We start from the raw sequence: 26,691 nt of genomic DNA, 5'->3' as shown, positions 1-26,691 counted from the left end.
CTTTGTTTTAGTTACAACAACTGAACATCAAACTAAATATAATTATATACAGGGTAAATGAGAGAGTTAACAAATAATAATGAATATAAATACTGAACATTCTCTCCCGCTGTAATTGATTCGAATGAAAGAAATTACTTCAAATCTGATTATTCTCGGGAGACTTCTCTTTGAATACATCAAGTATGCAAAGTGTAGGTACAGCTCGCTTGAATGTTGTTCCAGAAGCTGTAACAACATCAACCACTCTGATTTTGCCATCCTTCCCAGGGTGAACATTTGTAATTCTTCCTTTCAGCCAAATGTTCCGTGGACTATTGGAGTCATGAAATAGAACAATATCCCCTATTTTGACATTTCTTCTCTGCTGGTGCCATTTATCTCGTTTTGCTAGAGATGGTAGATATTCTTTAGCCCACCTTTGCCAAAATAAATCTGTGAGCTTTTGTGCTGCCTTCCATTTGTTCAATAAACACAAATCCCTTTCATCAGTTTCAGCACAAGGTAACGCTGAATAACAAGTTCCAATCAAAAAATGATTTGGAGTTAGAGCCTCCATATCATCTGGATCATTGGGTACATGGGTAAGTGGTCTCGAGTTCAAAATATTCTCAACTTCTGCAAATACTGTCCTTAAAACATATTCCTGGGGGTATCTTGTTGTAAGAACTTCCGACACATTTTTCTTGATAGATTTTATCAAACTCTCCCATGATCCACCCATGAAAGGAGCTAATGGCGGGTTGAAAAACCATTTCACATTTTTCAGCGTACAAAATTCTTTTATTTTATTTTGGTCAAACGATTCCAAACTTTTTTGAAGTTCTCTGTCACTTCCTTTAAAATTCCCTCCATTGTCACTATACATCTCTTGCGGAAAACCTCGTCTACTACCAAATTGTCGAAAAACATGAATGAAACCATCCGTGCTCAGGTCGTGTGCAATCTCTAAGTGAATTGCTCGTGTAACCATACAAGTGAATATCACCCCATATCGCTTCTCCCGACTTCTCTTGACTGAAACTAAAAGAGGTCCAAAATAATCAACTCCAGTTTTTATAAAAGGTCTCACTGTCCGTTCTATTCTACATGTTGGAAGCTGTCCCATAATCGGAGGTTTCGGCAAGGATTTCCTGTTCTTACACTTTTGGCAGTTTGTCCAGCAACTGCGGATAGCTTGTCGCATACGTAGTATCCAAAACTTTTGTCTCATGCTATTGAATACAGTGTCTTGTCCATGGTGATTGAACTTCTCGTGATAATAAAATATAAGCAGTTTCGTAATTTTGTGTTTCGGGTCTAAAATTATCGGTCTTTTCACATATTCATCTAAAAGTTTGGAGTTATCTAATCTTCCACCCAATCTGATCAAGCCTTCTTCATCAAGGAAACAATCCAATGTATACAGGCGACTCGTATTTTTCACAATGCCATGAATTCTCAAAGATTTCATTTCTTCACTAAATGTTTCCTCTTGACATCTGCTAAGTAGATTTTTTTCAGCTTGATTTAATTCTGATACTTCTAATTCACCCGAAGTTTTTGCTCTTGTTTTACAATTTTGTTTGAATCTATATATCCAAGCGGTTGATCTCAATAATTTTTGCCATTTAGAGAATTTATTTGGATCAGTCGTAACTACATTTCCTTTATCGTTCATATTTACATGAACCAGTACATTATTTTCTTCTAAGTCTACTTCTTGTCCATTATTATTTGTTCTGAATTTTTCTTCAACAAGCCAAAATTCGGCGGTCATGTCCATCTTCGAGTACTGCTTTGTTGCTTCATCTGCCACGTTTTCTTTTGTTCCAACATATCTCCAATCACAAGTATTCGTGAGCTCTTGAATTTCTCCCAAACGTTGCGCTACAAATATTTTGAAGCGTCGAGCTTCCGATCGAATCCAATATAATACTGTTTTCGAGTCAGTCCAATATATTGTATCATCAATTTTTAAGTTCAAAACGCTTTTTAAGCTTGAACCCAGCCGTGATCCAATTAATGCTGCCTGTAGTTCAAGTCTTGGTATAGATAGTGGTTTTATTGGTGATACTCTGGTTCGTGCGTTCAAAAAACAAACTTTAATGCCATCTTTTCCAGACCATCTCAAATATGCGACACTTGCATACGCATTCTCAGAGGCATCACAGAAAATATGAAGCTGAATTTCAGAATCGGACCTATTCATTTCACAATATTGTCTTGGCAATTTAAAATCATCAACTTTCCTCAAATCTTGTATGAATTTCTCCCATTTGATAATCAAACTGTCTGGTATTTCGTCGTCCCATCCTATCTGACTTCTCCATGTTTTCTGTAATATGATTTTACCTTGTATCAAAAAGTTTGCGAGAAATCCGAGGGGATCGAAGACTGACATGACGATCTTGAGTACTTCTCGTTTTGTCGGTCTTCTGTTACCTTCCAATAAATTTTTGTCAATTTTATGGAATTTTGTTTTGAATTGAAAGATATCTCTTTTGGGGTTCCACCATATACCCAAAATTCTTTCCTCTGAAGAATTCAAATTTTCGTCAAATTTGGCCAATAGTGAGTCATCTATGTCTTGAAATTAAATCGGGTTATTGGAAATCCAATTACATATAGTGAATCCACCTTTACTATGTACATATATTACGTCCCTTATCAATTGTTTTGCCTCCTGGACATTATCTGCTCCTCCAAGATAATCATCCATATAATGATCATTGATGATGGCTTTGACCGCTTCAGGATATTCTTCTTGGAATTCTTTGGCATTTCTGTTCTTGGCCTCCTGGGCTAAACACGGGCCACACGATGAACCAAAAAATACCACATTTATTTCATATATATCTGGATCATCATCTCTTCGCATTCCTCTGTATAAAATTTTCTGTGCTGATCTGTCTTCTTTCCGGACATTCACTCTCAAAAACATTTCTTTGATGTCTGCTGAAAACGCATATCTTTTTATTCTAAAATTCAAAAGAATTGTTTGAAGTGAATTGTACAAATCCGGTCCTGTCAGCAGAAAGTCGTTTAAGGAATTACCATTACTTTTCGAAGAGGCATCAAATACGATTCGTAATTTATTGGGTTTGTTTGGATTCATGACACCGAAGTGTGGCAAATACCAGATTTTTCCGTCGTTGAGATTATCTTCTGCATCAGAAATTTTCGATATATAATTTTTCTTAATCATATCTTCAAACTTTTCGCAATACATTCGACCAAATTCTTCATCTTTGTGCATTCTCCTTTCCGTACAAACGAATCTTCTTATGGCATTTTTTTTACTTTCCGGTAAATGATGATTACTCTTTTTCCAAAGCAGTCCTGTTTCAAACGTATCACCTATTCTCCACATTGTAGAATCCATGATCTCTTGAGCTCTAATGTCTTCTCTGGATAAAGATTGTCTTGAAGTAGGAAATGATTCCATTTTCCATTGTTCTTTAATCAGGTCATGGAGAATGTCTAATTCATCTTTTTCTTTCAAATCCACAAAACAAACAAATGTATTCATATTATCATTACTATGATGTAAATTTCCGTGAACTACCCAACCTAACAATGTTTTCGTGAGTGCGGGTCCATGCCAAGGCCCCGAAATTATTTTCTTGCTTACCAACAATGGCCAATTGTCTTGACCAATCAAAATTTTAGGACGTACATCGATCATAGATTGTATTTTGTTGTCAATATAAGGATATTTCAAAGAAATCTGATCAATATCGACAGTTTGTTTTGGAAATGAAAGATTTTTGATCGTTCGAACATGCCTCAAATAAAAATTCGAATTAGAATTACACGTTTTTGACGATATTTTGAAAGTAACAATTCTTGAGTCATCCTGCTCTTCTGTCTGATTATTTGTCCATTGGATACATAAAGACTTTTGAGGACCATCAAGATCCAAATCATCAGCGAGATCTTTATCAATTAAAGTTATGGTACTAGCATCGTCCAAAATAGCATATGTATCAATTTCTTTTTTGCCATTCGAAATAGAGACTGGTAAAATTTTCAGTAACACTCGTCTATTTGATGAAATATGACAATTGGTTTCAATATCAGTGACTTGCGAAGTAGAATTTGTTTCTCTATTCTCTTCATTTTTATGTAAAAGCTCATGATGTACTCTCTTGCATCCATCTACTGTACATATCTTTTTTCTTCTACAATTTTTCAAACCATGAAAAGGTGTCAGGCAAGAAAAACAAATTCTATTCTTTGTCGCAAAGGACCATCTTTCATCAACGGAAAACGACTTGAAAACATGACATGAAAATAAACCATGAAATTGATCTTTGCAGCACATGCATTTTTTGCTAATAAATTTTGTGGCTGAAGTGATATCTTTATTTCTGTAATTTTCTTTATTAGCCTTGAATTCTGAAATTTGTGGAATTTGAAGTTGACAAGCTGCATTAGCTTTAGATCCTAACCATGAACAAAATTTAATGAGTTTATTTTTTACTGTCTTCTCAGTAATATATTCTACCCAATTCAATTTGTAAGAAGTCGGTAATTTATTCAGAAGTTCTTGTAATAGCAAAGGATTACATAAGTGTTCATTCTCCTCCAATGACTGGACAGTATATACAAAATTTTTAACTTCGTCTGAAAATGCTATCAAAATATCTAATTTGTCTTCCTTAATTATTGGAAATTTTCTCAAACGATCGAGTAATAAAGTAATAATATGTTCAGATCGACCAAATCTATTTTTTAATAATTCTATTACTTTATCAACATTTTGCGGAAGTATTAATAATGCTTGTGTTATTTTTTTGGCAGGACCTTTAAGACATTTCTGTAACCTGCTTTGATTCTCCTCTTTTGAATAACCACACAAAGCAGTAGAATTTTCAAACTGGTGAATGAAATTGGGCCACTCTGTAGGATCCCCATTAAAATTCGGCAAGTCTTTCGGAACACTCTGTCTAGTCAAAATTTTCTTTATGTCATTATTGTCAATTGATTGACTAGACATTTCTCGTGAATTGAAATTTTTCCTAACGTCATTTTGACAGTTGTTTGCATTTTTAGGAGTAGGATATATTTCTGCGTTTGACAATGTAGAAAATGGTTCACATACCTGAGAACAGCAAGGCGTGCAATTTTTTGTGTCATTATTACCATTCCAAGTGAACTCGTTTACCCATTTTTGAACATTCGAACCATTGTTAATCACTGACCCTGATCCACATGATGGAGACTCATCTTCCACTGATACATCCGAAGATTCATATTCTATTTGTGACAACTTGAAGGCTAATTGTAAGTCGAGAATCTCTTGTTCTTTCTTCAATAATTTCTGCTCCAATTCTTTCTTCTTGATTTCTGTCTGAATCATCAATTCTTTTTTGACTTTTTCTGAACGGGCGCTACTAGTTTTGGACTTAATCGATTTCTTTTTTTGAATGGAACCCTGCCATGACATTTTCTTCTTGCTGTCTGCATGTGAGTACTTACAAGTGGAGTTTTTGTCATCAATGTCATTACCTTGCTCCAACTGTAAGCCACGGGAAGAAATGTTGTCTTGTTCCCTTTCACTACTGATAGAAATCGCTTCCTTTTCCCGTTTTTCCGCTAATCTCTCGCTTCTTCGATTTTTTGACATGTCTCAATAGGTTGATTCGGTAAAGGCGTAGAAGGACCAATTAATGTTGTATTTTACCTGGAATATCTAAGTTAAATCCGGTCTCGAAGAACGAAATATTGAAATTCAATGTCAGTCAAAAAAGTTTTTTTTTATTTTCTTTGTTTTAGTTACAACAACTGAACATCAAACTAAATATAATTATATACAGGGTAAATGAGAGAGTTAACAAATAATAATGAATATAAATACTGAACACTCATAATAAAACACTTCATATAATGAAATCATTATCTATGATGAGTCCAATTATTCTTACTTTTTTTTGAAAAACATCCGAGTTTATTCGTGAAATATAGCTTAGCACATAATATATATATTGTTTTTCCTAAAATCGGTCGAAACCAATCAAATAATTTAAAGTTCATATATCTCCTGCAACGTGACTTAATCACGGTCCTCTCGAAAGTTCTAAAACGCCATGCCTTTTCAACAGTCGTTGCACAAGCTTCCAAAAATATCCATTGGGTTATATAACACTCTAATTCGAAAAGTACAGTGCGAATTGAGCTGATAAGGCAAAAGCCATTCGAGCATTAGTCTCAAAATCAAAAATGCTATTGTACCTAATTGTTTTTAACAAATTTAAGGTCTTTGTACAGAGTATTCACAATATTTAGATTTCTCTCACACAAAAGAATGGTAAGGAGTGGTAGGGAAAAGTGTTGGTGGAGAAAAAAGTTAGGGGTCTTCAGTAGGATGAAGTTCAATATTGAACTCCATGACGTACGCAAGGTGAAGCGCCGCCTCATAGGCCCCCGACAGGCCGATGAGAGGCACCCCCGCTGATGTTAACGGGTGGCTCTCTGCCCAACAGAGCCTCAGTCTAAGACTTTCCACTTCCTGCCGGGGCTTATGCGAGATTTCTCGTGGTGTTGTGAATTCGGTACCTTATATCTGAGTAAATCATAGTTGAGTTGAGGCAAGTTATTCACTAGCCCTCTGGAAAAAGTTCATGAAAAAAAAACAGGTAACAGGAATTCTGATATCACGAGAAAACGTGAATTATCTTAGCCAGCTTTTTTATGAAGTAAGCGTTATCGCATTCGCGTCGTTCCTGGAAGACATCGTGCATTTCATAAATCATCCCGTGTTTACGGGGCTGATTATGATAACTCCTAAGCGCCGTGACATTCCTCGTCAGCGGGTTTTTCGGAAGAAAGAACTTGAAGAATTCATAAGACAGACTCCTGATATGTTCAGTGATCGTCTCGACTTCTGCGTGATCTAAAGATCATTCAATGAAATATATTTGTCAGTGTTCGTGCAAATACGGACACCTCCTTCTACATCGTCTCGAGTACCCGCAAAGGAATCCTCTTGAGGCTGCAGAGTATAGGACAGGCGTATAACATAGCTGGTCTGATTATTTGTTGTCAACACTGAGCTAAGAGTCTCCGTGCAAAGAGTGGGCGCCTATCCAGGATAACTCCCAAATGTCGCGCGCTCCTCTGCTCGTCAACACGGTTACCCTCGACTCGCAACTTCCCGAAGCTCGTTACGTTAGTAACTTTCTTCGAGGAGTTGACGAGTTCCATTTTGGTAGTATTTCAGTGTTGTCGTCAATGTAGCAGTGGAATCAAGTTGAGTTCAATTGTAAAGTGTGATCATTTATTGTCGATCCTACGGGAAAAACGTAACAATATACCTATCTAATTCGAAAAACGTCTCAATTATGAAATTCTAATAGATATGATAAATGAATTTTCTTCAAGCAATTTTGATCAATAAACTTACCTTGAGCCTTCGGGCTTCTATAACTGTAGCTGTCAGCCTACTGAGATTCTCATTGTAGACCAAAGAGACTAGGAGTTCTCCTAAATCTGACCTTATTTCTTGGGGTTCCTGTAATAGAAGTTGAGGAGGTGATCAAGGTGAGGTGACTGTTTTCGATACAACCTATAAATTGTAGTTCTCGAAGTGTATCGAATGCTCAAGAGTATATGTCTTTAAATAAATTCTTTTCATAATTTGCAGATATCAAGTTGAAGAACGAAACATATACCACAATGAATGAAAATGTACCAGGAAAAATGTAAGTTTTGGAGCAAAACATTCAATCTAGTCTCTTGGTTACTTCAAGTTCGTTTTCAATAAATGCATTTGAAAAAATGTTCTTCAAGGAAGTAAAAAATTTTGTCCTATATGAGCATGTTACTATTCTTTAAAAAAAGATTTACCAGTATTGTTAATATCGTTATCATTTGCTTGATTGAGTGCAGGCCTTCCTATACTATACATTTCTTTAACTTTTGTCGTTGGTTTCTCTAGTTTCTATATTTGACATATGCCTTTTGGTACTCTAGTGGTATTGCTTCATCTGAAGCACTAGAAATATAATTTATGTTATACAAATGCTTTAATTTTCGACTACAGTTGAATAAGTACCACTTTGAAATGATCAAATTTCTCCTGGAGTTACTCCATTCTCTCTAACAGACATGTCACTGTCATTTGAATCATCATATGCAGAGAGTGGTCCTCGCTGGGGACCACTAACCATAGAAACTAATCTGGTCGAGTGTGAATAGATGTGAGCTACAATAAACCCTAACCTACCCCATTCCCTTCCTTTCCATTTGCGAAATCTTACAGTATCTACTTCGAAAATATCTAATAAATTATTTTTATTCTTTTCAGTTGTAGGGATGCAATTTGAGTTTCATCGGACGAGGAAAATATTTCCCTCAGATTCTAAACCATTGATCCTTTTCCGAAAGCCCAACCTGCTGCTTAAATTGAGAACCAAACCACCAAAGTACCGAAATTGTTAAACAGCTACAGCTCTCGTAGAATAATTCTCTTCATTATTATCTCTTCGTCTCTGTAATACCTAGCAATGTCGGTATTTTAAAAATATGGAATCATTTGGATGAAATCCACAAATTTCATCGGCGACCTTCGAAAAAAAAATTATCGCTTTAAGAAAAAAATAAACAAAAAAAACGATTTCAGTCATGAAGGAAATAACAGTTTGAAATTTATCGACTAACTAGCGAGAAGAAGAAAATGTTTATGTAAGAAGACTTGTGGGTCATATATTATTATTTCAAATATGGGACCGCTGGACGGAAATATTGGATAAGATAAACAGCCTAGGTCATAAAGACTTATAGAGTGGCGACAATAATCTAAACAAAAGGCTTTCGAAGTTTTGCTGAGTGAACAATTTCGTGGGAAGTCGGAATTCTGTGACTTGAAACCGAGCTTAGTGTTATGGGTTAATTAATCATGATCTCGACTAATTGAAGTTGACACCGAGAGAAAGAGAGCCTCCCGGAATTGGTCGAGGGAGGTGACGAAGATTTCGGAACAGGGAAACGGATCTTGAAAAAGTGGACGGGAGAGAGGCAGTGGGAAAAGAAAAGTCGTGGACGGAGGTCTTTAAGCGTAGGGGAGCGAGGGGATAGAGCGAAAATAACGCGCAGTCGAGCGTCTTATTTGAGCGATAATAAGTAATGTTTTGAAGATTTGAGAAATAGCGCGATTTATAGGGGTTTATTAGGGAAATAAAGAAGTGATAATCTAAGCGTATGAGCGTATATCTGGCGGATTTATAGTGAAATTTCGGAATAATAATTTTGTTTTGGAAAAGAAAGGATACAAAAAAAGGGATGAGAGAATCTTCCAAAGAAAGGAAAGAAGTAATCAATTTGAAAATAAGTAACTATATACATGGATGTGTAGATCATGCAAAGAAGTAACTTTCAGACACAAACTGAAAGAAAGTCCTTCTGAAACAGCTACTTTCATATAAACATTGAATTACACGAAAGAAAATAATTGAATTACACGAAAGACAAAAATTCTTTCGAAACAAATACTTATATATGAACACTGAATTATACAGAAGATACTTCTTCTTCCAAGAGAAATATTATTTGAATTGAAGGGGTTATATTTTTAGAAGTGATCAATTTTTTTTGGGAAAGAAAATTTTTGGCTTTCTACTACTCCATCTAATACTACTCCATCTGATACAAAAAAAAGGGATGAGAGAATCTTCCAAAGAAAGGAAGTAATCAATTTGAAAATAAGTAACTCTATACATGGATGTGTAGATCATGCAAAGAAGTAACTTTCAGACACAAACTGAAAGAAAGTCCTCCTGAAACAGCTACTTTCATATAAACATTGAATCACACGAAAGAAAAAAATTATTTCGAAACATTATACAGAAGATACTTTTCTCTACTCAGTTTGTATTTCAAACATTTGTTGTGGAATAAGAATCAGATATCATTCACATGAATTCTACTTCGAATGAATGGTAATAAACTGTACTCACATGGAACACTGTCACCCTCACTGGTATACACCGATGTTTCGCCTTAATTAATCACTCCTAAAAAATATAACCCCTTCAAGTCAAATAATTTTGTCTACCGTGGCCGGTAAAGCGAGTGAATTCTCTCCGTGAAGTGAGGTTTTTCCACGACATTGAATAACGGATTACTACGTCCGCTCGAGATCTAAACCTTTGGATTAGCCGAGGAAAAATTTGGAAAATAGTCGTTGGTGAGATTTATGCACTTGTCTGAATAACATTTGTATGAATTTTAGGAAGGAGTTAGCCAAAAAGTAGTATACAGAGTGGGGCAAATATTTTTCGTGTGTTTTGATTCTTTTGAAGTTTCAAGCCAGTATTAAAATGTCATAGGCTGGTCGTGCTGAGTATCACCATCACTCTCCGTATACGATAGCATAGTCGGCGAAGGCACGCAAAAATAGATGTTGAAGTTAGGACGTAAAAACTAGTAGTACCTTCAGTACACGGTTTAGTTTTTTTTTCTTTAATTGTTTAGTGTCTTGCATACCAGAAATTTAGTTTCTTTTTCTTCGTTTTGTTTATCATCCACCGATTCTTATTATTAAATTTTTTCTGTTGTTTTGTTGTTCCTCAGTTTTTTTATTTTTTTATTATTAAATATAATATTTTATTTACAAAGTCGAGTTTTCTCTCAAAACTCCAACTTCGTAACCTCCTAGAAAAGAAAAACAAAAGATGCGAACTCTCAAAATTCTAAGAAAAGTCTACTTAAGACCTTTTCTTCGTGCAAAAGGCCGAATTCATGTTTTCTTTCGGACATAGCCTACTAATCCAAGAAAAAAATTTGATATGAAGTTTGTACTTCAGAGTCCAAGAAAAAGAAACCCAAATTTTACAACTCTGATCTCAGCTGAAAAGAATAATCCATGACAAGCATTCCTTTTTTGATATGAAACATTATTTTGCCATTAGTCATCACCCGAAGACGATTGTAGATACCAACAATCGAAACGTCGTGAACTAACGTGACTTGGAATCTCTACACTTTTTATTTTTATTATTTTCTTTTTGCATTCCTTTAATTTTTATTTATTCAATTATTATATTTTTACTTGTAGGTTATTTTACTATCATTTCTTTTCAGGTTTATTGTTGCTTAATATAATTGTTATTTTCAACTATTCTTTTTTTAATTATTCTTTTTTACTTGTTTCAGGGATTTCAAATCATTTTATATAATAGACAATGGAAGTCCGAACTAGTGAAATTCATCACGAAACATTGTCAATCACCTTCAAACAAACATTATTTTGCCTAATGAATTATTTTTAAAAATAATTTAGAATGAAATATGTCTGACAGTGATAATTTGGAAAGTGAAAGTGAGCAGGCTCCGCTAAAGAAATCAAAATCACACTACGACACACTATCAAGTCAATAGTAAGCCCGCGTCTCAAGGGTTAGTAAATGTAAATTCTACTCTCTTGGTAGATTAAAATTAACAGAGCATATATTTTTGAATTAATTATTGATTAATTTTAATTTCATTCTTTTAAAAAATAATACACTGAAACACTTGCTTGAAAAATAAATTTCATAAAGACTGACAAATAAAGACTGATAGCGAGTAGCGCACGAATGATTTTCATATTTGTTATTAACAGCACCATCAAAATATTTATTAATTTTTCCATTTTTCAATGATGGTGGAATTTATTTCGAAACATGTATTATTGGTTTTCATAATTTGTGATAACTAGCTTAGATTCTTGAGTTTACTAGTATATTATAGCCTCATTGATGAATATTTTGTTATAATTTTTTATAACTATTTCAGTACTCAACAATCATCAGCGAAAGCTACAAAATAGTATTATTGATGTTTCACAATTTTTTGTATCAACTGTAATGTCATCACAGAAGAGTGAAAAATGCTAGTACAGAATAAACATTATTTTTATTGAAAATATATTGTTTTTGAGCTGTATGTTTACGAAGATATATACAAAGATATTTTCATGGTATTTTTATGAACAGGGGGAATTCTTCAAAACACCAATATTTATAGATAACTCTTTTTCAAAGTATTCGAGACAGTGATCAAGAATAATTATGGTAAGTCATATTTTCAGTTGTAATACAAAGAGTACGGAACTTTCGGTTTACATACCAACAAATTATTACACAATATCAAAAAGGCTAGTTCAACAAGGTGTTATTCCTGAAACTGGAATTACTTGTTGAGGTCTACGAAGATTGACAGATTGAATGCAATTATTCTGTAAATGGAAAAAACGTATAGAATATTTGTACTCCTATCCCAGTAAATGTAAATTCCTGCAGTGCAAAAACGGACAGAATAATATTGTTATTTGTACGAGTATTTCTTGCGATAGCAATTTCTCAATTTCTAATTTGCTCAGAATACTTTGCCGCTGCTGTAGACTAAGATGCCGATATGGTGGTGAGAATCACCACCTTTACATCCAGTAATTTCAGTTGGTTGTTGTGAGTGATTTAGTATCTAGCTTCAGTTAAAAGAGTTCTTATGTCCAAAATAACCCGTTCTGCAAAACTTTTGATCTACTTGATAAGATTTTGTGCCATATTGCAGTCCTGAGGTGTGAATTGTTACAGCTCTGGGATATATTTCTTGAAGTATTTTTGGTGCCTACCAGTAATTTGTGGAACTGATGAACCAAAAAGAGACTTGGTTTGTTTCCTTTTCATCTTAAGTTCACTGACGAAATGTAACTTGAGCTATTTCTTTATGAAGGGATAGTCCTTTATTTCTTTGGATTAATAGTACGACTACTCATGCAGAATATCTCGCATTGATGACAAAAAAAACGAATCTTTCTAAAACCAGTATTATTGTTCATCGTAATATTTCAAACACATTATTGAATATCTTTACTGTTTTTTTCTCTATTTGGGGTATTTGATAAATTCAGTCAACAATATATTATGCATCTACGTTGATGGTTCAATTTTTTTTCATCAATTTACTTTGTGAGAAAATCAGTCATTCATCTCAATCGAGAATAGTTCATTTCTCTTCTACTTTCTGTGTATTGAATTAGATATAGCTCAAATAAAATGCACATCAGAGAGTGGAGTTTTTGAAGTTAAAATACTTGTTAATTTCAAATAGTAGCTGATAAGAACTATGGACCATTTCTGTTTGACTGTGGTCGACAATGAAATGCATAGTATACATAATATAATATACAAAAAATTGAGTGAATTTTCGTTTTATTCAAAAAATCTTTATTAATTCATTAACTTCTTTTTTATTATCATCATTGTTGACCCCGTCAGATATAACACACTTATACTAGTGATTTTTCTAATTCTGGAAGCAGTTCTGATATGCAGTTTTTGGTATGTCTTCGAACTCTCAACGATTCTGTTTTATCTGCTCAATCGCCATGAAACGCCGTTCTCTCATGCCTCTCTTCAATCTTGGGAATAGAAAGAAGTCGCAGTGGGCAAATCTGCTGAATACGGTGGATGAGGCTTGATTACGATGTTGTTTGTGGCCAAAAAATACGAACAAACAATGACGAGTGCATTATCGTGATGCAAAAGCCAAGAATTGTTTTTCCACAATACCGGACATTTTCTGCGTATTGCTTCTCGCAAGCGGCGCATAACTTTAGGAAAATATTCCTTATGTGGCAAGAACTTCTGATAATTGGTAATCGAAGAAAACAGTGAGAGAAACCATGAGATTCGATCGAACTCAGCGTGCTTTTTTGGTCTTGACTCCCTGGGTTCTTCTAGTGGGACGATTAGACACTGGTTTCGATGGCATAACCATATACCCATGATTAGTCACCAGTCACAACCCTTTCAAGCAAATGTAGATAGCCGTTCAACAATTCCTGAGTGATTCATGCGATGATTTATCTGATCAGAATTCAGCAATTTTGGACGAACTCCACTGCCACATGCTTCATGCCCAAAATTTTCGAAAAAGTGCATGGCATGAGCCAACTAATATTCCTACATACTCAGCAGCTTCTCTAATAGTGATGCGACGATTCTCTATAAATTTTTTTTTTCGCTTTCTCAACATTTTCATAGGTTGTTGTTGTACTTGAATGTCCAGGGCGAGCATCGTCATTTACATTTTCTCTACCTTCTGTGAAAAGCATATACCAATTGTTTACATTTTCTAACTTAGAGCACAATCACTGTATGCCACTGTCAACATGTCACGTGTTTATGAGCACTGAATTTAATTTTTCACACAAAATCTGCTACAAATTCTTTGATCCATATTTTTCGATAGCAGAAAGTCACCGAACCCGAAAACCACTTATGAATTTGATGCTTCTCACTAACAAACTAAATGTGATATGAACAGCTGAAACTGAAAACATATGTTCGAGAAGAGTCAATCAAAATAAAAAATCGCTATTCGAATGTAGATATCTCGCGAAATTTGAAAATTCACCTTATTCCATTTCATTGATTCGGATTTCCATTGTCTAATATGATATAAATTGATTTGAAATATCTGAAAACACTTGTCCAGATTATTACTACCAACAATAAAATCACTGCAAGGAAAATAGTCCTCATGAAAAAAAAAATGAACATTTCTATGTTTTTTACCACTAGGACGAAACTGCAGTAATGTTAGTTACAATTAAAAGTGGTAAAAAACATAGAAATTTTCATTTCTCTTTTCATTATGATCTCCTACCACGTAGTAACGGCTAAATCCATCAATTCATTAAAATAGTCCTCTTTTGTGAAGAATTCTAGGCATTTCTTCGAACTACTAGGGACAATCAAAGTCACAGAGCAGGATCAACTAATCAGTTTCAACGTAGAAAGCCTCTACACCAACGTTCCTGTCAAAGAAGCACTTCAAATCATACAGAGGAAGCTATTCGAAGATGGGGACCTGAACTATAGAACAAACTCGCCGATACAAGTAATTATGGAATTATTAGGATGCTGTGTACGCAACTGCTACTTCCAGCTGAAGTACGAATTTTTTACGCAAGATGAGGGACTGTCAATGGGATTGCCACATTCACTGATTATAGCCAACACATATATGGTGTGGTTTGAAACTTTGGCCATTGAAGAATCTCACAAGAAGTCTCGAGTCTAGTTGAGATACGTTGACGACACCTTCATAATATGGAAGCAAATAAATGCAGAACAAGACACCTTCCTGAAGCACATCAACAACGTAAGTCCTTCCATCACTTTCACAATGTAGAAGGAAGTTCACAACGAATTGCCATTCTTAGACGTATTGGTGAAGAGGACCGACACCAAGTGGAGAACATCTGTATACCGGAAACCCACTCGCACGGGACAGTATTTGAACCAGAAAGCTAACCTCCATCAATCGACTAAGAGAGAAATCATCAATACTCTAGTAGACCGTGGTTTCGGGCTCTGTAATGCAAAGGAAGGACTCGAAAAGAAACTAGGCATTATCAAAAATGACGGAATGGTGGAACAGACTTTGGCCAGGAGACAGCAAGGAAAAGAAGCCGCCACAACCAGTACCAAGGAAAAGAAGCCGCCACAACCAGTACTTTCCTACATCAGAGGATTGTCGGAAAAGATGGGAAGAATCGGGTCCAAGTATAACATAAGAACCTGCTTCAGATCTAGCAACACTATAAGTAACAGACTCACGAAAACCAGGCTACATCAGCTAGACAATGAAAGTCGGCACTAATGATGTTTGGATGATGAAAAAATATCAAAATTGAAAAATGAGAATAAAGATTAAAAATCTAGCTTCTAGTTAGTATCTTCAATAATTTTTGGGTTGTAAATAGGCATTGTTTCTACCTATTGAACCAACCTGAAATTTATGATAAGATAAAGATGAATAAAGGGACTCAAATGTAACACACATATTCATCAGTTCACAGAGATAGTGTTCAGAACAAGTTAGTAGACGAACAAAGAGATTTCTATTACACAGCCAATTCAACTAACAGAAGCAATGAAGAACAGTGCGTTTTCAACCGTTTTTCGTGCGTTTTTGACCGTTTTTCGTGCGTAACCGTCACATACTTGACCAACTGCGCCACGAAAGCGCTGCACGAAAAGCGTTATGCGAAAAAACGTTACGCGAAAGCGTTACAAAAAAAAATATCGTTTTTATCATGCAACGTTTTTTCGTATAACGTTTTTTCGCGTAACGTTTTTCGTGCAGCACTTTCGTGGCGCAGTTGGTCAAGTATATGACGGTTACGCACGAAGGGGAAACACACGAAAACACACAAAAAACAGTCGAAAACGCACTATTCTTCATCGCTTCTGTTAGTTGAATTGGCTGTATAATAGAAATCTCTTTATTCATCTACTCAAGTTGTTTGACGACATATAGAGTCAGTTGGGTTGAAAAATATTTCATTCGTTATTTTGAATTATTTCTCATTTATACTTTGAGAGAAGTATATCGAATTCATTTGTTTCTCTTAGTTTAACAGATAACTTAGTTGAATAGACTTCAGTTGCGAAATATAGATCTCATCCATTGTAAATGTATTTTTTCATGGCCGAAATATTGTTTTTTTTTGGCATACAATTTCCCCCAACACAATTATCGCTGTAAGTAATTGATTCGCGATAATTTGATACCTTCTCCAGATCCATCTTGAAGAGTTGTTGTTCCGTGCCGTCTCCAATTTCCAAATCCTTAAGAGGGTATGTGACGTGCCCGATCTCACTTCGTTTTTTCGTCCGACCTCCGTCTATCACCGTCAATTTGAGAGTGTGATCCGACATGTCTTTAGCTGACACCTGAAAAGGATTAGGAAAACTTTTTAAGTGAAGTGTCTAGGACCTTCAAGAGTGCTATTAAGTAGATGTATTGGAGAAACTACCTGGAGTTGCATGAAAAATACACTCCTCTAATTCGGTGGTGTACTATAGGGTGTTCTATGAAGTCACGACAATTAAAAATGTTTTCTGTTGATTTGAGTCAATTATACCATCCGGTAAATTTACTTTGAATCTAATATGAAACTTCGATATTAATGACATTACTCAGTTCTCATTAGAACGACTCTAATTTTATGAAAAGTTAGAAGTTCGATGAGACGAGTTGAAAATTTCACTTTATCAAACGAAAAAGCGAATTGTATTGTTAATTCCGTTACAAAAATCCATTTTTGTCCGAAACTGGTTTCAGATTGAGGGATTTCTGAATCTAATAATTTATTTGATTCAAATGAATATTTATTCGGCTTCCAATAAACTTAATTGGACATATAAATCATTGTTTTACAATTTTCGTATTGGCTTGATAGTAAAAATTATAGCTGAATCCTAAATAACTACTAAATATTGTAAATACGAGTTGATAAAGCGGTAATGAAGATTCATCAAAAAGTAATGCGAAATCTCAGTCTGAATAATATACCAATTATGGACTTGAATTTTCACTATGATTTTTCCATGATGATTCTTCATTGATATTTAATCCTGGAAGTTTCATAACTGGTTTGTATTATATTCAATTACTTTTGAAATTAAAAGCTTTGTGTTATTCAAACCAACTTGTATTAAAAAAATCTTAATTTATGGAATTTTGACTGTTTGTATGATCGGTTGAAGAATGAATGAGGTGTAGGTCGATTTCCAATAACTGAATTTTCCATCAAGTTTCAGTTGTTTCATTGAATCAATATACAGTGCATTCCATTTAAAACGAGACATCCTAAATAACTTTTGGTACAATAATTTGCAGAAAAAATTAAAAACATAGTAAACAGGAGGACACATTTTGACATATTCACATTTGATGTTACTTTCCCTATCGCAACCCCAGAGAACGTTACCAATTTTTCACAATATCAGATTGTTCCATGATGAACAGATTTCAACAAAGTAGAATATATTATGGTCTGAAGCTCATAGTTTGGAAGCTAAAAATTATTTGAGTTGCGAACGAGCCACCCTGAATGAACTTTTGTACAATCTGTTACCTAGGTTTCATAGGTGGTTTTGTGAAGTATACTTCAGAAAGTCTTATTTTGCCTAGTAAGTTCGAATTCGATATTCTCTTCATTTTGTATTTGTCTCATTATACAATAACGATTACCTACCAGGTGAAGTTACTACTGGTGTTTCTGTTTACGTGAATTCTTGAGAAGCAATGGTTTATACGCTTCGAAAACAGACTGAAGCAGTAAGTTTGTACTATCAGAATGGAAGTGCTGAAGCTGCTGCCCGTATGTTTGACGATAATCATCCAGGAAGAAATGTACGACACAAATACGTTTCTGAATTATTGAACAAATTTATGAAAACTGGATCTGTTAACAACAAAGCATAACCGTTCATGAGTTGTCAACGATGAAGCTATTTGTACTGCAGTTTTAGGGCAAGTTGGACTAATGGAAAATCCGCAATCTCTTATTAAGTTATCTCGAGGATCAGGTATCAGTCGTATAAATGTTTTCAGGATCCTTCATGAGTACAAATTTTATCCATATAAGATTAGACTAGTTCATGAATGGAACGAAGATGATTTCGATAGACGTATCGAGTTTTGTGAAAATCTCACTGAACGTATCAACTTGCATCAAAATTTCTTGTACAAAATTTATTTTTCGGATGAATGTACGTTTAGTTTGAATGGAGAGATGAATCGGCAAAATTGTCGATATTGAAGTGATACGAATCCTCATTTATACCGTCCAGTTCATACCCAACGACCTCAAAAACTGAATGTTTGGGCAGGAATTTTAGGTGACCACATCACAGGACCTTTTTTATCAATGATGATTTGACTAGTGATAAATATTTGGATATGTTGGAGAATCGAATAATACCGTGCATCAACAGGGCAATTGAGGAGGATATAAATTTCTTCGAAAACGATCAGCAGGATAGTGCACCTCCTCCTTATGCAGCTCAAGTGCGACAATTTTTGGATGATCATTTTCCTGGTCGCTGGATTGGCAGAAGAGGTCCTACAGAATGGCCACCAAGGTCTCCGGATCTAACTTTTTTTGATTCCTTGTAGATTCCTGTCTATGGGGTCATTTGAAGTTTAAAGTTTATGAGATAAAATTAACATTAGAAGATTTGAGAGAGAATATTATGAGGAATTGCAGAGAAATAACTCCCGCGATTCTCAACCATGTGAGGACGGCAATGGAAGCTCGTTTGCAACGTTGTATTGAAGTTGGTGACAACGTTTCTAAACCTTTACTATGGAAAACTTTTTTCTCGTTGTCCAGTCCTCAGATTTTGATTCAACAATTAATAAAAAAATATTATTTTCTGAATAGTTGTTTCCATATTATTTGTCTCTAGAACGAATATTCCAAAATATGGCCTCCTGTATAATTGTTGACCTGTTTTTTATTTTTACTGCAAATCATTGTTTCGAAAGTTAATTCAGAGTGACTCGTTTTCAACTCACATAATTTGGAGCTTCCGAACCATAAGCTTCAGACCATATGCTTTATACTTAGTTGAAATCTGCTCATCATGGAGCATCTGATAATGCGAAACAATATAGGGTGATGCAGAACTTCGATGCTTGTTTCGTTCAATTTTTGGAAGGTGATTTGTGAAATGTGCGGACGAGCGTTGTCATGGAGCAGGATCGGGCCGTTTCTATATACCGGTGCCGGTTGCTGCTGACGCAATTTTCGGTACTTCCGTTGATATCCTTACAGTAGGACTCTGCTGTGATGGTTTAGCCCGGTTGCAGAAAGTTTTAGTGAATCATACCAGCCATACTGTTTTCACCTTTTCGCCATCACATGACGATGCTATCCAAAAAAGGATCGTTTGCTTGCGCAGAAGCAAAGAAAAACAGACCTCAAAACTGGACAATTTCTGTAGATAACAGTCATCGTAAACTCGATATATTTGCATCTGCAGAAGCTGTACTGGCCTAGCATTCAAAAAGTTCAACAGCCCAATATTTACAATTTCTTAGAGAGAATAAAATCCAGTTCGTGATCGAAATGAAACAAACATTTTATCTGTTACTGCGGCTTATATTTTCGGTAGTGTATGCGTTGATTACGAGAAGGAAAATAGCATTTCGAGGACTCAGCAACAACTGACAGTGGAGCTCTGTGTTGACTCGTATCTATACTAGCAGGTGGTGGGGGTGGAGGTGTGTCCATGAGAGTGGGCACTTCTGCTCAGTATACTAGTTTCTTTCGCTAGTTTCCATGACGTAACGTTTGCATGTCTGCTAGTTTCCGAGACGTAACGTTTGATGGATCATTAAAAATAATTGTGGTCACTTGAATTTTGATAACCGGTAGGTAAAAAAATGATTGTTGAATTCTTGACAGATTCCTTCTGAGTCCATTCAATTCTTGTTTCCGACTTTATGTCTACAGTTTATGGTGATTGAGTAATACTGAATATATACCGTGCCAAATAGATTTCAGAGTAGGTGAATTTGCGAATTGATCTTAATAAATTCTTGATTTGCTTGTTGACTAGATTTTTCATCCGTGTTTTGCTATAGAATAGCTTTCTCAATATTTTTCATACTGACTTGATTCTAGTTAATTTGTGCCTTATACAATCACAATTAGAACCGTGTGACCATCTACATACGTGAGTTAAAACTAATTGAAATTTTTGAACATTTCAAGCAGTTTTCACCTCAAATCATGTAGAATTATAAGTCATTACCTAGATGGAAGGCCATATGATTCAAATTATTATTATATATAACACAGATTCAATTAAATTCAGTCGATATGAAAACGCTTGATGAAGCTATTCCATAGTGAAACACGTGTAGCGGTTTTGTAAACTGTCCAGTGTGAATCTAACAATAAAGTGTTACTTGAATAAGTTATGTATCGGCCAAGTCTATTGAATACTAAATTTTTAATATTATTCCTAGTAATGACAGTGTCCTGAAAAATATGAATCAAAAATGTTCAAAGTTCAAGTATTTCTTTCAGAAAAATTCATTCATGCTGTTCATTAACTGGAAATATTCAACAGTAAACCACGGTTTAACTTTTTCTCGATTTGTTTAGTTTTCAATTTCTGAGAAAAATTAAAGATATATATTACGAAAATTTTTAGAATTGACTTCTAATTGTTTTTAATAATTTTCATAACTTGATGAATTTGAATGCTATCTTCAACACATTCAGTACTAGTGAAATTTATAGTTTCTAACTTTTGAACAGTATTGGACGGTAAATAAATTTTGCAAAACAATGAAGAATTTGATTCAACAAAATGTTTGTTCCGGAGACCCATCACAAATGGTGCGTGGGATGGTGGAGAAACTGGGCGTCTACTACAACAGGAGGCGTTCAGAACACTGGTTATACACCGATGAGGTAAGATGCACTTACCAAAGGTGATAATGCATGAAAAAACACTAACTGAAAAAAGACCATGGTTACTGTATGGTGGTCAGCAGCAGCTGGCACGTTTCAAACCTCACCCACCATACTGCCCAGACCTCTCGCCAGCCGATTACCATCTTTTCAAACACTTTGATAACGTTTTCACCGGTTAAAACTTCGCCAATGAAGACCAGATAAAAATGGCCTTCGTCAACTTCATCGAATCTTGAGCACGAAATCTCAATGCTTACGAAATGTTACCTTGACAAAAGAACAGTGATTCAAATGACGGCTATTACGATTGAATGGAATGAGTATCCACTGAGAAAAAACTTTTTAAACAACCTAATATGTGATGAATTGAAGAAGTAGTAAATTAATAGACACAGAAATGGAACAATTCTGCAACAACATTATCCAATTTTATGCCAAAACCAAATTATTGTCTCATGTATGGAACCCATGGTTGGTGTTACAGCTGAGGGCGATTTCATATCCTTACCTGGAAAACAAGGGTTTCATCGAAGTATGGATTACATGTTTTCTTTTTCTGCTTCGACTGAAGATACCTTCTTTCGTCTGGCATCAGATGCAATCTGCAAGATGAACAAATATAGAAAACGATTAAAAAAATCAGAGACTACGGTAGTCCTCTCATGCTACGTTTAGAAATTATAACTTTCTATCGCTAATTCTGAAAAATGATTGTGACTAACTTTTAGTTTCATTCAAATCATGATATTTTATGTAATTGATTGATTTCTCCAAACTATCAAATCCAATTCAAATCTGACTGAAGCTACATAATTCAAAGCTCTTTTATACCGACAAATACATTTACTTAGCTAACGTACCGAACAAAAGGATCACAGCTATTTACAGTTCCCACTGTCCTCGATGGTAGATTTTTTGCTTTCAGAAGAGACACTAAGAGTTTTTCGGTTGACGGTTCATACCGTAAAGAGAACCATAATCTGCCAATATGTCCTTCTGGCCACTGGATTTCATCTAAATCCAGAGTGCTTTTATATAGTGCTGGTTCTATCACCCCAAGACCATAACAACCTGAAAGAATGAAAAATAGTCAGGCTTTTCATTTGAGGACATGAGTAGATGAACAACAGCGGTACGAGCTCACTTCAAGGTCGTGCGACTTTGGTAAGTGTTTCGCAGAGAGATTTAGTCAGTGAAAGAGAAAAACGTGTGACGCAATCGATGCAGAGAAGGATGGAATGAGTATTAGAGAGATTCAAAGATAAGAGCGTGGACTTAGGACTCCGCCTCACCCCTCAGGCCTTCTTAGGCCTTCAACCCTGAGCTCGCTTGTCATGTACCAGTCACATGGTCATCTACAGCTGGGAGAAATTCGATTAACAACTTTTCCGGTTAGAGATTTGAACCCAGATCGTCGGTGTGGTAGGCCTCAGCCTTGACACCAACGTGAGAATTGCGAATTGTTGATATTCATGGTGGTTGTTTTGTCGGCAGTCATCGATGAGAAGTATGGACTGAGTATCGGAGAGATTCAAAGAGCGTGGTTGAATTATAAAACTCAAAAAATGTAGATGAAAATATTGGAAGCGCGAAAGTGATATATCAATAATGATCAATGAAGAATCAGATTAAAAATAACATGGCGGCAATGCAAAAAAACATTCAGAGGAGTACAAAATACATCATTTAAGAAATAAACATGACAGATTAACGTTTTACCGTACGAACCCCCAATGTGTATAGGGTGTCTCAAAATCCATCATTGCAGAAAAAAAAACATGGTATCAATGTATATACAGGGCGTTTCAAATACATCATTTGAGAAAACAGATGTCTTTTCAACAGAAGTGTATCGTTTCAACGTGTGATCCCAATGAGAAAGGTATATAATTGAATTATAATTAATATATAATTAAAAAACTTATCGATGACTCTTTGGAACAGTTATGGATAAGAATAACATATAATTAGAAAAATATGGCAGTTGGAGTATTATATAGACCTGGTTCTACATCAAAATTTGGCGAATTTTTCAATATTCTAGAGTTAACTTTATCAGAAATTGTTCCTGACTCTGATGAAATAATATGTGGACGCCACATTAATATCGATCTCTTGTGTCTTGCTGAAAATAATACAGAAAATTTTTTAGACTGCATTGATAGCTTCAATTTAAAACAATTAATTGATACGCCAACAAGAATCACTGATGTTACTTCAACTTTACTTGACGTTATTATAGTATCCAATGAAGCAACAGTTAATCACTACGGAACTCAGGACACATCTCACATTTCTGATCATAATTTAGTGTTCGGTGCAATTCATCATGAAAATTATAGAAATGAGAAACAGTTTTTTACATATAGAAATTTTAAGCGAATCGACAGAGATCATTTGCTGCAGCTGCTGCTATTATCACCCTTTGATGACATTTTTTTTTCAGGATGTTAATGACAAGGTTAAATATTTTACTGATTTGATGCTTTGAGACTGTTGCGCCAGTAAAAAAAGTAAAAGTGAGAAAGGTTCAACAACCGTGGCTCACTGATAATGTGAAATTGATAATAGGTCTAAGGGATAAAGCTCTTAAAAAATTCAAAAAAAACTAAGAACGTTACTGATTGGAACTATTATAAAATGCTAAGAAACCAAACCAATATTATGATAAGAAATGGGAAAAAAGCATATCTTAATCGGGTTATAAGTGGTAACCATAATAGTAAATTATTGTGGAATAAACTTAAAAATCTTAACATATACTCTCGTGAAAAAAAACTTGCCAGAAAGACTTAATGATCCTATTAAAATCAATAAATGTTTTTTGAGTAATTCCGACCAACATTTTGTACCTAATAATGAGTTATTGAATTATTATAACAGTAATTCAAAAAATAATATGTCTACTGACAAATTTCGCTTTGAGCCGGTAACAGAAAATATTGTTTAAAAATGTATTTTAGAAATAAAAACAAGAGCCATAGGTTCAGATGAAATTAATATAGATATGATACTTCTTTGCTGTCCTATAATACTACCATCTCTCACTAATATAATAAATTCATGTTTGCAAAATAATATATTTCCTGAAATGTGGAAGATTTCTAAAATACTGGCTCTTCCTAAAATATCTAATCCAAATACTCTTAACGATCTGCGCCCCATCAGTCTGCTACCTACTTGTTCAAAAGTATTGGAAAAATAATGAGTTTTCAAATCAAATGCTTTTTAAATTCCTTTAATATTTTACCAGTCAACCAGTAAGGATTTCGTAAAGAACACAGCTGTACAACTGCTCTCTTGAAAATAACTGATGATATTTTCGAAGCTGCAGACAAAGGTAACACGACTGCTTTGATACTTATAGACTTCTCCAAAGCTTTTGATACTATTAGTTATCCAATTTTATTTGCAATTTTGAACTTCATCGGGTTCTCTGAACCTGCTATAAATTTAATTAAAAGCTATGTTAAAGATCGTTCACAGTTTGTAGAAACTTCGAAGAGAAAATCAAGCAGTGAATTTATTAAATTTGGAGTGCCTCAGGGATCTATACTTGGACCCTTATTATTTTGCATATACACTTGTGATCTAGTTTCTGTTTTAAGACATTGTAATTCACATATGTATGCGGATGATACTCAACTATATCTATCATTCAACCCTAATGACGTTGCTACTGCTAATCAAAAATTGAATGAAGATTTAGCTCGTCTTATTTCAGCATCTGAAGCTCATAACCTCAAAATTAATTCAAACAAAACTAATCTGCTTGTTTTTGGTACTAATCGTAGCTTGGTGGAGAGACATATTAATATTGTTATTGGTGATACAGTAATATGCCCCACGAACGTGTCAAGAAATTCAGGTATCGAAATGGACGTGAATTTGAGGTTTACAAAACATGTCACAAAATATGTTCAAAGAAGTTACATGAGTTTGAAAATGCGTTATCCTCATCGTCATTTATTATCAATAAGTTTGAAAATAAAATTAACAAATGCTCTTGTGTTGAGTCATTTTGCATATTGTGATGTTGTGTATGGTTCATGCCTGGATAAAAAATATATTTTAAGAATTGAGAGAGTTCAAAAATCATGCCTTGGGTATATATATATGGTATTAGAAAATATGACAGAATTTCATATAAACTTAAGGAAACCAATTGGTTGACTATGGAAAATACACGTGTTTTACACTCGACTACCCTGTTTCATAAAATATTGATTAACAAATGTCCATCATATTTGTGTAACAAAATAAGATTTCGTAGCGATGTACACGCTCTAAATTTGAGGTTTAAAGGGTTACTTTCTCCGCCGCCCCATCGAACCACTCTATATCGACGATCCTTCAGTTATAATATATATAGTTTGTACAATAATATTCCACAAAAATATAAAGTTAGTAAAGTTTCTTCATTTAAGTGCTGTTACAAAAAATATCTCATCGCTGCTCAATCATAAAGCCATTGATTTCATAGATTTTATACTTCTGAAAAATTTTCAGTAATCAATTTGACATGTTTTCTCTCTCTCTCTCTCCTTCCTCTTTTTTTTTCTCTCTTCTTTTTTCATGGTTTTTTCTCTCGTTTAGTTTTCTTTTCTTCAAGGCTATAACTAAGATCAACAGTACCGTTCCGGTACATGTTGTTTCTAGCCTTATTTGTAGTGTTTTTCATTTTTATAAATTGTATATTCATTGTATTTATATGGAACTACAAATAATTTTTTTTTTCACCGTAGTGTGCGCTGGTCAGGCCCTATCCCCCGAAGCCCCGATACATTCGGGAGGGCGCGCCAGCATAATCAACCAATGACCACTCCCCACACCGTGGGGTAAGTGATCATTGGGTCCGAGAATCATGTGCCCTGAGCAAACGCAGTGAGCCAAGAATGACAGCCTTCTGCATCTGTGCGGCTAAGATTTCTGCCTTAGTGCGGCAAGCCGGTATGATTTTGAGATTCGAGAGTAGAGAAGACATCATTCCACCAAGGACTCCAATAATCAGAACGACCATCTTGACAGAGTGATCTGGATAGAGTCTGCGGAGTTCGAAGAGAAAATCTCGATATTTTATCCGTTTTTCCTCCTCTTTTCTGACGATATTCGTCTCGATATTATTATTATTATTATTATTATTATTTTTTTTTCACCGTAGTGTGCGCTGGTCAGGCCCTATCCCCCGAAGCCCCGATACATTCGGGAGGGCGCGCCAGCATAATCAACCAATGACCACTCCCCACACCGTGGGGTAAGTGATCATTGGGTCCGAGAATCATGTGCCCTGAGCAAACGCATTGAGCCAAGAATGACAGCCTTCTGCATCTGTGCGGCTAAGATTTCTGCCTTAGTGCGGCAAGCCGGTATGATTTTGAGATTCGAGAGTAGAGAAGACATCATTCCACCAAGGACTCCAATAATCAGAACGACCATCT

General features: G+C 35.0%; 1 protein-coding gene across 2 annotated transcripts in view; it reads right to left on the bottom strand.

The window, feature by feature from the left end:
* The window catches only part of LOC111511929 (synaptotagmin-15), a 475,338-nt gene that overhangs the window by 175,345 nt on the left and 273,302 nt on the right, over positions 1-26,691 (bottom strand). For both annotated transcript variants that reach the window (XM_074175994.1, XM_074175995.1), the window contains exons 5-8: positions 22,114-22,324; positions 21,762-21,855; positions 16,548-16,709; positions 7,388-7,495 (exon numbers count right to left, since the gene is read on the bottom strand). In XM_074175994.1, coding sequence (XP_074032095.1) covers positions 7,388-7,495; positions 16,548-16,709; positions 21,762-21,855; positions 22,114-22,324 — 575 coding nt within the window. The remainder of the gene's footprint in view (positions 1-7,387; positions 7,496-16,547; positions 16,710-21,761; positions 21,856-22,113; positions 22,325-26,691) is intronic.

This window comes from Leptinotarsa decemlineata, unplaced genomic scaffold (genome assembly GCF_025532065.1).
Source record: "Leptinotarsa decemlineata unplaced genomic scaffold, Ldec_3_MD MMD2_tig00001393_RagTag_RagTag, whole genome shotgun sequence".
NCBI lineage: Eukaryota > Metazoa > Arthropoda > Insecta > Coleoptera > Chrysomelidae > Leptinotarsa > Leptinotarsa decemlineata.
This window is presented reverse-complemented; position numbering and strand designations above follow the sequence as displayed.